The following is an 11,941-nucleotide window of genomic DNA, read 5'->3' as shown; positions in this document are numbered from 1 at the left end:
GTCTCTACCTGATCAAGGTGCCAACCTGCCCATGGTTGGGTGGTACTTTCATGATGAATTCTGTTCTAATATTCAATTGAGGCCTTTTAGTTTTAGGTTGATTTTGTTAGATTTCTTATGTGACAATCGACCTTTGGCAAAGTTCTGGAGATAAGAAGTTTCATATTTTTACAGACTGCTGTGGTTCTTATAGGTTCTCTCAGGATAGAACTAGACCTTTTGCAAGGTAAACACTTGTTCACTTTAGAATTCCTCACTAACAAATTAACTTATGTGCATATTTCTCTAACTGTAAAAATTTCCACATTGTATTAGACCATTCTCACACTGCTAAAAAGAACTGCCTGAGATTGGGTAATTTATAAAGGAAAGAGCTTTAACTGACTCACAGTTCTGCATGGCTGGGGGGTCCTCAGGAAACTTACTATCATGGCAGAAGGCAAAGGGGAAGCAAGCTTGGATCTTCTAACCTGGTAGCAGGGGAGAGAATATGAGGAATGAAGGAGGAAGAGCCCCTTATAAAACCATCAGATCTTGTGAGAACTCATTCACTATCATGAAAACAGCATGGGGGAAACCGACCACATAATCCAATCACCCCCCACCAGGTCTCTCCCTAGACATGTGGGGATTGTAGGAATTACAATTCAAGATGAGGTTTGGGTGGTGACACAGCCAAACCATATCATCCTGCTCCAGCCCCTCCCAAATCTCATGTCCTCACAGTTAAAAACACAATTATACCTTTCCAGTAGTCCCCCAAAAGTTTTAACTAATTCCAGCATTAACTCAAAAGTCCAACTCAAAAGCCTCACCTGAAGGGGCAAGTCCTTTCTGCCTGTGCTCCTGTAAAATCAAAAGAAAATTAGTTCCTTCCAAGATACAATGGGGATACGGGTAATGGATAAATGCTCCCATTCCAAGTGGGAGAATTTGGACAAAACAAAGGGGTTAACAGACCCCATGCAAGACCAAAATCCAGTGGGGGCTGTCATTAAATATTAAACCTCCTAAATAATCTCCTTTGACTCCATGTCTGACATCCAGATCACACTGATGTAAGAGGTGGGTTCTCACAGTCCTGTGCAGCTCCACCCTGTGGCTTTATACGATACAGCCCCCACCCAGCTGTTTTCACACACTAGCAGTGAGTATCTGTGGCTTTTCCAGGAGTATGGTGAAAGCTATTGGTGGATCTAGCATTCTGGGGTCTGGAGGATGGTGGCCTTCTTTTCACAACTCCATTGGGAAGTGCCCCTGTGGGGACTCTGTGTTGGATCTCTAACCCCACATTTCCCAAATCCACTGTCCTAGCAGAGGTTCTCCATGAGTGCTCCACCCCGTGACAAACTTCTGCCTGGGCATCCAGGCATTTCCATACATCCTCTGAAATCTAGGCAGAGGTTCCCAAACCTCAATTCTTGACTTCTGTGTCCCTGCAAGCCCAACACCACCTGGAAGCCAACAAGGCTTGGGGCTTGCACCCTCTCAAGCAATGGCCTGAGTGGTATGTTGGCCCATTTTAATCACAGCTAGGATTCAGGGCACCAAGTCTCAAGACTGCACAAAGCAGCAAGGCCCTGGGCTCAGCACCTGAAACCTTGTTTTCCTCTTGGGCCTGTGATGGGAGGGGCTGCTCTGAAATGTCCTGGAGACATTTCCTCCATTGTCTTGATGATGAGCATTTGGCTCCCCATTACTTATCCAAATTTCTGCAACAGGCTTGACTATCTCCCCAGAAAAATGTGTTTTTATTTTCTATCCCATCATCGGCCTGTAAATTTTCCAAACTTTTATGCTCTGCTTCCCTTTTAAACGTAAGTTCCAATTTCAGATAATCTCTCTCAAGTTTAAAGTTCCACAGATCTCTAGAGCAGGGGCAAAATGCCACCAGTCTCTTTGGTAAAGCATAGCAAGAGTGACCTTTGCTCTAGTTTCCAATAAGTTTTTCATGTCCATCTGAGACCACCTCAGCCTGGATTTCATTGCCCATATGACTATCAGCATTTTGGTCAAAACCATTCACCAAGTCTCTAGAAAGTTCCAAACTTTCCCACATCTTCCTGCTTTCTGAGTGCTCCAAACTGTTCCAAACTCTGCCCATTACCCAGGTCCAAAGTCACTTCTACATTTTCTGGTATCTTCATAGCAGTGCCCTACTCCCAGTATCAATTTACTCTATTAGTCCATTCTTACACTGCTATAAAGAACTGTCCAAGATTGGGTAATTTATAAAGGAAAGAGGTTTGATTGACTCACAGTTCTGCATGGCTGGGAGGCCTCAGAAAACTTACTATCAAAAGGAGAGGGGGAAGAAAGCTTGGATCTTCTTACCTGGCAGCAAAGGACAGAGTATGAGGAGCAAAGTGGGAAGAACCTCTTATAAAACCATCAGGTCTAGGCCAGGCACAGCAGCTCACACCTGCAATCCCAGCACTTTGGGAGGGTGAAGCGGGTGGATCAACTGAGGTTAGGAGTTTGAGACCAGCCTGGACAACATAGCAAAACCCTGTCTCTACTAAAAATACAAAAATTAACCAGGCATGGTGGTGCACCCCTGTAGTCCCAGCTACTGGGGAGGCTGAGGTGACAGAATCGCTTGAACCCAGGAGGCAGAGGTTGCAGTGAGCCGAGATAGTGCAACTGCCCTCCAGCCTAGGCAACAGAGCAAGAATCCCTCTCAAAAAAAAAAAAAAGCACACACACACATCAGATCTTGTGATAGTCACTACTGTCATGAGAACAGGAGGAAATTGCCCCAATAATCTAATCATGTCCCTCCCGCAATACGTGAGGATTACAATTTGAGACGAGATTTGTTTGGGGACAGAGCCAAGTCATATTAAACACTGACAGTTTAGATCTGTAGTGGCATTTTGAGAACATTTTGATATAAAAACAATTTTGAGAGATGTCCTTTGACTAAAAGATAAGACATCCTCCAGAGAAGAACGTCTTTTCTGTTCAAATGAAAGAGTTCATTGGTTTAACATAGGAGACACTCCTGCTCTTTGATTCCATACTTCAGGAATTAAGTGATGGTTTGATGAAATTGTCAAAAAATTGAATTACTATTTAAAACAACTGTAATGCCTCTCATCCATTAATGTATATATCCACATTTTTTTTAATCTAAAGTTTCTACCTTCAACTTGCAAAGGAAATATAATTTGTCTCTTACAGTAATATTTATATTTGTTTGAAGCTTACCATATCTCACTTATGTTTCTTTTTTTGCATCTCTATTTTGTATTCTCCTTCTATTAGTAAACCTTAAAGATGAATTAACCAGAAAAAAAATGACTTCTGTCATTACTTGAGCACTCTAGGTATCAAGATTATTAAGATAATGAAGATTATCAAGATTATCAAGATAATCATTCATAATGTCAAAATAAAACAAAGAAAATATATTCAAAGGTTTGTGTTTCTTTCGTGGGTAGTGAAAATAGTATTGACATAATAGCCTTTGTTTCTATAGTTACAAGGTAAAGAGGAAAAGCCTTGGTAACAAAATTTTTTTTTGAAAAAGGAGCATGATATTCTTTTTAATTTATGACATAAATTAGGTTCTTTAAAATGTAGTTTACCATATAAAAATAATGACATCATAATATTTTGATTTGCACAAGAACAGGGCTTAATTCTTACAATGCTACAAATAATAGAAGTATAATATGTTTGCTAAAACTATCATTTCCACATTTTTAAGGAACTTTAAGAACTTAGACAAAAGATTTACTTAATTATGAAATAATCTGATCAATTATTTATGAAATAATTTGATCACTTTTCTGAAAACACAGTGATAATAGGCGAACAACAAGCAAAATTTCTAGCAATTAACCTATGAATTTTACAAGTCCATCCCTCCTCCATCAGCAGAGGCAAGAACTACAATGTCTAAAATGAAATCAGCTAGTAAACGAGATCAAATCCATATCCTTTTGAATTGGGAAATTGATTGATCTTATTGATTCCAATACAATAAAAAAGAAATAGCTGTTTGCTCTATCAGAAAAAAAAATGACAGTAAATGGCTCCTAATTCTGAAGACTCAGATGCAAGACGTATGGAGAAAAATTTCACATCATAGGAATCATAAGAACATTTTAGGGAATAATTTTGTGACACCTTCAATAGCATGTGAGAAGACATAGATTCTATACATAAGTAAAGTGTAAATGAATAACAAAAATAAACATTTTTTCATAAAAATGATCATATGATAAAGAGAAATATGACTAAAGAAAAACTAGAAGAATATTGAAAATAATTACAACTAATATCAACTTGAAACCAAAATTTGTTTCTGTTTTATTTTGCTTGTTTTTGTAAACAGTCCCCAAGCTGGTAAGTTTGTGTTGAGCTTAATACTCATTTGTACTTATAGTAGAGGACTATATTGATATTGCCTTCCTGGAAAGGAATTTGGTAATATTAACAAGCAAAGAAAATATATACATCCCCACCAAGTGAAGTAATTGAAGAAGCAAGCATAATAAAAATAGATATGTTATTTCCCAGTACCCTAGAGATACATAATAGTTTTCTGACTGTTTATATTTATTAAATGCTAAGCTAAAACTTTATAATATAAAAATATGGTGAAAAAGCATCACGTATTTAACCATAAATTGTTAACATATTTTAGATCTGAACTTTGGAAAAGTATGAATATATTTAAGGTGCAGTCTTTAAATGAGCTGATGGCATGACAAAATGCCTACACTGTTATTCTGTGTATACATTTCAAAATATAACACTCTATGTATATAACATAGTAATTTTGCAGTAAAAATCATATAATTGCATGCATGAGTATGAGTAACCATGTCAGTGTTAAATTTCTAAAGACGGAAAATACTTCAATGGATGCTGCTATTATAGTGTTTCCATTTTGGAGATTTACTATTCAGTAATTTGTAAATACATTCATGTATTTCCTCTTCAGTATATTCTTCAATAGGACAATGTTTATGAAATACACCATATTTTTAGTGCTAATAACCATTTTCTTATTTGCAAAATAATTAGAATGTATGGATTGTCTTTTTGCTTTAGATCATTCAAATAAGTAAAATAGAAACCAGAGGACCCTATGTGGTCTAAGTACCATTAGAATTTGCCAAATGGCTGTTAGGCTGAAGGGGTTTGTTAAAAAGGAAGACAAGCATGCGGAAAAAAGGAACATATATTATCAACAAAATGCCAAATTATGAGTCAGCGGACCTAGGTTGCAGGTCCACTTGTTTTGCATTTTGGCTTGAGGCAAATACTGTTTCTCTTATCACTCTCTTAATATAGAAAATATGATAGTTATATTAGATGCTATCTGATGTCCTTTTAAACTTTAAGATTCTTTTAAAAGTTTATAAAGCTCAATGCTAAAATTTTAAGACCATAAAAATTCAATACTGGCTTTTTTAGAAGAACTGCCTATGTAGCCTGCATGCTTTTGTCATGATTTTCTTTTCTTTGCCAACGTGGAAACAAAGCATACTGTTAAATTTTGTTACATTTTTATATTTATATTTTTATATGTTCAATATTTTAACCACATAATTTGTAATTATGGCTGAGACATACACAGTTATAACTTGAAGTGATTTTAAAATGTTAAAAACAGTATGGGCTATTTTCTACATCAAATACATTTTCCAAGAAAATAAGACTCAAGGATGTGTTCCTCTGTGATTTAAGATCTACTTTATTCACAATTTTAAAATTCTTAATAACAAACCCTTCTTAATAAATGAGAATTTAAATAAGATGAACTTCTATCATATGATCCTTGGTGAATGTATGCAAAATTGTGTGATTCAGTAATTGTAAATAACAGTTATATTATCCAAGGAAGATAATATATTCATTTAAGCTGATTAAAACTTTTTTAATAGACAATCTTGGCGATCTGTTGAACGCGTGTTACATTACATTCTATCCTTAGCTATTGATATCACTTTCAAAATTATGTCTAATGAAAATATTCTGAATGTTTATTCAATGAAAGAGGATATTTGCTCAAATAACATTAAAACACTTTTTCACTAAAGCAATATAATGCAAATGAGTATTGGCAGTGTACTTAGTGAATATTTCCTACTGGTCTAAACAAAATGGAAGAAAAAATGCAACAAGTGCAATTAAATGAACAAAGGAGATTGTTTACCCAGAATACTTGCTTTTAAGGATTGGAATACATATTAAAACATAATTTTGCCTAGTGTATTAGTTGGCCTGACCTGTACTGGGGCTCAAGAAATAATACCCCAAAATGAAGGCCTTAGGGGCAGGAATTTTTCTCTGACTTTCTCCTGCCTTCTTGTCTCTCAGTCCCATAATTTTAATGTTGTTTTGATCACTTCCCGTATTTGTTGGAAATAACATAAAATTCCTAGACAAGGTCCTTGCATAGTCCATTTGTTGTGCATTGTGGTATTTTCTTAAACATCTCACCCAATAATTGGGCACTCGCTTTAATAACGCATATCACTATAATTTTTTTCTTCTGTATGGAATCATTATGGGTCTATTAGAATCACCTACATTCTTCAAAGACTTTTCTACTACCTTAGAAGAAATTGTCAGTTAATAAGGTGTTGAAAATAGTAGTAATGATGCCCAAAGCATATAAACAAATTGATCTAGAAATAAGTCTTTTTGAGATAATAGCTATGACAAGACTACAATCTCTCACCTACACTTGCGTACAATGTGAATGTTTTGCTAGTACCCACAGGCAAATTAATTATAATAGGTTGTCAGTTGAGTATTAAATTTGGAGTAAAAATGTTTGCAAGTTGTTATCGGGAATATGCAAATAGGGATTGTTCACATAACAAATAATAGCAGAAGCAGTATTTTAGCTAGCCGAAGGCAGTAAATCAGAATAAAAGAGCAGAATAAGTGGATTTTTCCTTAGGAGAATATATACCCTTTTAAAATGTTTAGGCAATCACTTAGAGCAAATTAACATAAAATTATAAAAACAGTCTAAGACAACTGCAATCATATTTAGAATAAAATAAAATGTATCAATTTAAGAACTAGTATTAACCAAAAAGTAGGAAAAAAAGAAAAAAACTAAAGCACTTAAAAGTAAATAGAAGATAAAAATGTTTATATAATAACCCATATTTATAATTCATTAATTATTAATTAAAATATTGAACACATAAAATGAAAGTAGGGAGTAAAGGTAAAGTACATCGGACCCTACCTCTCCAGCAAATTACAACCTGAGACACTAGTCATAATAGAAAAACAGCTATTAGAAGATTCTGAAAGGTATAGAAGGGAAGGCATAATATTTAGAAACCTCAACACTATAGAGAAGACATAATTCTGAGAAGCCTGAGTTATTTGCATTCTATTTATCCCATCTTGGATGCAAGTGCAGTAAGCAACTCAGAAATACCAACCAATATAGATACAAAAAGAAAGAAAATCATCTAGAAAAGCCCATTGTTTGTAATCACAGGACCAGGAGAGAGGACTTGAGGGACATAATATATATTCTTCTATTTAACAGCTTTATTGAGCTAAAAATTATATATTATGACCTACTCTCATTTCTAGTCTATATATCAACTATTTCTATCAAATTTATCAATTTCTACCATCATAAATATAAATCAGTTTCAGAGAATCTTCATCACCACAGTAAGATCCTGATGCTCATTTATATTTCCTGTTCCTAACTCCTATCCCAAGGCACCACTGCTATATTTTCTGTCTCTATAAACTTACCTTTTCTGGGCATTCCATATAAGTGGAATCATATATAATGTGGTCTGTTATGTCAGACCACTTTCTCTTAGCACAGTATTATGAGGTTATCCATATAATAGTGCATCAGTAGTTTACTTCATCTTATTGTTAAATAGTATTCCATTATTTAAAGGTAAAGCATGTTATGTATATATTCACCACTAGATGGAAAGATATGTATATTGATTCCAGTTTTTGGCCATTATGTATAATCTTACTATGAACATCTGCATACAAGTCTTTGTGTAAGCCTGTTTCCTGGGAATCTGCCAGGATTCCCAGGAGTGGAATTGCTGGGGCAAGGAGTAACTTTATGTTTAACTTTTAAAGAAACTGCCAGTTTGTTAATGATTTTGCACCATTTTACGTTCCTTCCAGCAATGTACGAGGGCTTCCAATGTTTATGCAGATTCTTGTCAACATTTATTTATCTGTCTTATTAATTATAGGCATTTTAGTGAGGGCGAAATGGTATCTCATTGTGATTCAGTTTTTATTTCCCTAATGACTAATGATATTGAGCATCTTCTCATGTGTGTGGTAGCCATTCATTTGTCTTCTCTGATTATTAAATATCTCATCGTATTTTTTTCTCATTTTTTAAATTGTGTTGTATCCCTTCTTAGTATTGAGTTGTAAGTGTTCTTATAAATTTTATATACAAGCCCTTTATCAAATATTTGTTGCGTAAAAATTTTTTTCACTGTTTGTTGCCTGTATTATAATCTTTGGTGTCTTTTGAAGTAAAAATGTTTTGAATTTGGTTGAGGTGTGTATTTATCTATTTTTAATGAACTGTGATTTGTTATTATATCTACAAAAAGCCTTTGCCTAACATAAGGTCTCAGTAATTTTCTTCTATTTTCTTTTCTAAAAGTTTTTTTTTTTTAACTTTTGAATTTAATTATGTTAGGTTTTGAGTTAATTTCTCTGTATAAGGTATTAAGGGTCTCAGTTCACTTTTTATGTGGTTAGGCAATTGTTACAGCAACATTTACTGCACAAATCACAGACCATATTTTGACAATTAATTGCTTTAGTGCCTTCATGATAATGAATTGACAAGAAATATAAGAATTTATGTCAGCATTCTTATTTATATCTTTATGTTTTTCCTTAGTTAACACCATACTCTCAAAGCTATAGTTTTTGTAATAATTCTTTAAATTTAGAAGAAGTGACTATTCTCCAAAGCTGTTTGGTTTTTTTTCCAAATTGTACTTTTTATTATAGTATTGTGCATTTTCACATAAATTTTAGAAACAGCATATCAAATTCCACAAAATAGCCTGTTGGGATTTTGAGAGGAATTGTGTTGATGCTCTAGATTAATTTGGAAAGACTTATTTGGAAAGAATTTGTTGATTCATGTACGTGAGATAGCACTTAAATATTTAAATATTCTTTAATTTTCTTCAGCAAAATTTTGTTATTTTTAGTCTACACACCTTGAAATTCTTTTGTTAAATTATCCTATTTTATTCTTTTTTGATGCTGTTGTGAATGTAACTATATTCTTACTTTTATTTTTGGATTTATTGTATCATACATAGAGATGATATTGATTTTTGTATATTGATCTTTTATCCTGCAACCTTGCTTCCTGGACTCTTTTGATGATATTCCACCTGCTATGGCCACTAACAGAGGACTATCCCTCCCTCCTTACTTTGGTAGTTGCTGCAAACAGGCAACAATTACCTCTCCTTTTAACAACTCCTTCTCCTTTTAATTCAGATTTGTCACCAATGAGATTGTTGGGGCAGGATACGGGTGATTGCCTACAATCAGCATATAGGCAGTGGCCTTCTTTACTACTGTCATTTGTTGGCAGGCAATTATGGGCCAGTGTTCCAATGACTAACCCTATGTGCTAATAAAAGTACTTATAACAAAAAGGTGGTGCCTTTCCACCTCTCCAAGAGCTACTGATGCTAAGGGGACAGTGAGACAGAGCCCCGTAGACTAGCCTCAATTAACAGTAGCAAACAGTAGCGAAAAATAGTGCTCTTATCCATTCTCACTGGGAGCTGCTAACAAAGAAACTTATAAATGGTGCCCTGTGGATGGACTTTCCTTGTATTAGGTAAAAACAAGCAAAGATGTGGTTATCCTCTTCCTTCAAGCCAGAATGGCTGCCGCAGACAGAGCAGAGTGGAGCCCCATCCACTATCTATAATGTACAGTATGAAAACTCAAGCAGGATAACTGCGCAGGCGCGGACCAGAGCGATCTTTTCTGAGGAGCCGGCAACATGCAGAAGTAGAGCAGAAGAAGAAGCGGACCTTCCGCAAGTTCACCTACCGCGGCATGGACCTGGACCAGCTGCTGGACGTGTCCTACGAGCCGCTGATGCAGCTGTACAGTGCGCGCCAGCGGCGGCTGCTGAACCGGGGCCTACGGCGGAAGCAGCACTCCCTGCTGAAGCGCCTGCGCAAGGCCAAGAAGGAGGCGCCGCCCATGGAGAAGCCGGAAGTGGTGAAGACGCACCTGCGAAACATGATCATCCTACCCCAGATGGCGGGCAGCATGGTGGGCGTCTACAACGGCAAGACCTTCAACCAGGTGGAGATCAAGCCCGAGATGATCGGCCACTACCTAGGCGAGTTCTCCATCACCTACAAGCTGGTAAAGCACGGCCGGCCTGGCATCGGGGCCACCCACTCCTCCCGCTTCATCCCTCTCAAATAGTGGCTCAGCTAATAAAGGCGCACATGGTTCCAAAAAAAAAAAAGAAAAGAAAACTCAAGCAGAAGTGACACCATTCTTGTTCCAACTAGAGTACAAAGGTACAATCACAAAGGGAAAAGAGTTAGATAAAACAACCATTTAAAATTGTGTATAAATTCCTCAGCCCATCTCAAGTTGCCTATTTGTGAAACCAATCAGAATCAAATGGTAAATGCTTTGAGAATGTAACTTCGGTGTAAATGTAACTTCGGTGTAAACTACCTCCAAAGTTTCAGAATGATCTTTTGGTATTGCACAAACCCAGTCGATTAGAATAGCCCAACAAAGATTTTCAAAATTAAATGAGTATTTAAGCCACAGCCCACAAAAGTGGGCCAATGTGTGCTCTCTACATAAAAGTGTGTTTCAATGATGGAAGATCATCCATGAAATAGGCAACAGTCTTATAATGTAATACTCAAAATATTTAGGATATAATCCAGAATTTTTTGACATACCAGGAATCAGGAAAATTTCAACTTGAATGACAAAAGAATCAATTGATGGCAAATGCCTAAATGACATAATTGTTACAATTATCTGAAAATAATTTTAAACCACTATTTGCAACAATAATAAATCACAAAATCACTATTTGCTGCAATAATCAATCATGGACACTCTTAAATAACTTTAAAATTATAAAGCCTTAGCAAATAAAGAAAACATATTAAAACAAGGAATTTTTCTTTTAAAAAATTCACAGTGGGTTGAATAGTAGATGACAGGGACAAAAGAAGTGTTAAAATTAAAGAACTCTCAATACAGAATTCTGTGTCCAGTAAAAATAAAATTGAAATAATAGTAATCTCAGGTGAAGGAAAGCGAAGTAAATTTGTTGCCACCAGAACTGCTCTGTTAGTATTACTAAAGAAAATACTTTAGTATGATAGAGGAAATAACAAAAGGGAACAGAAAAGAAAGAAAGAAAGAAAAAAGAGGAAAAGAGCAAACACCTTTGTAAATGGAATAAACTATTTTTATCTTGAGTTTTAAAATTATCTTGGCTTTTAAAAGCAAATTATATCATTGTTTGATAGGATTATAAATGTATGTAGTGGTAATATTTAAAATGACCCTTCTGTGATGAAATTTGCATGATTGTTCACTATATGCTATTTTCTCAATTTAAATCTCATTAAATTTACATTTACCATATTATATTTTATGATAAAGATTATAAAACATAGAGATATGGAAAATTTATATGGTGGAATAAAGTCCCAGAAATAGCTAAGTTATCTTCAAAAAGAAGAGTAATATAGGAGTACCATAGAAGAAATTGCCCTAAGAGATACACAACATCCTACAGAACCATAATCCTACAGAACCATAGTACTCATGCAGAGTGGCATTTTTGAAAACCAGACAAACAGGCACACAAAAAAATTGAGATTCAGAGACAAATCCAAGTGTATTCAGAAACTCAAATGTGTCA

The 11,941-nt window shown here is 35.3% G+C and overlaps 1 protein-coding gene across 1 annotated transcript; it reads left to right on the top strand.

Moving 5' to 3' along the window:
* The first annotated feature begins 1,032 nt into the window (after nucleotides 1–1,032).
* LOC116480330 (small ribosomal subunit protein uS19-like) lies at nucleotides 1,033–10,485 on the top strand. The gene is made up of 2 exons (XM_032754621.2): nucleotides 1,033–1,058; nucleotides 9,990–10,485. Exons 1-2 carry the CDS (start codon nucleotides 1,033–1,035, stop codon nucleotides 10,462–10,464), a joined length of 501 nt encoding a protein of 166 aa, XP_032610512.2. The 3' UTR covers nucleotides 10,465–10,485.
* The last annotated feature ends 1,456 nt before the right edge of the window (nucleotides 10,486–11,941 follow it).

This window comes from Hylobates moloch, unplaced genomic scaffold, assembly GCF_009828535.3.
Source record: "Hylobates moloch isolate HMO894 unplaced genomic scaffold, HMol_V3 SCAFFOLD_3, whole genome shotgun sequence".
In the NCBI taxonomy this organism is placed as follows: Eukaryota; Metazoa; Chordata; class Mammalia; order Primates; family Hylobatidae; genus Hylobates; species Hylobates moloch.
The sequence above is the reverse complement of the archived record's forward strand: the minus strand, read 5'-3'. Positions and strand labels throughout refer to the sequence as shown.

Bases quoted from the DNA above. Each gene is read 5' to 3' on its own strand.
- LOC116480330 (XM_032754621.2), top strand. From the start codon at position 1,033: ATGTCTGACATCCAGATCACACTGAT. The intron at 1,059-9,989 runs GTAAGAGGTGGG...ATAACTGCGCAG, and splicing joins GACATCCAGATCACACTGAT to GCGCGGACCAGAGCGATCTT.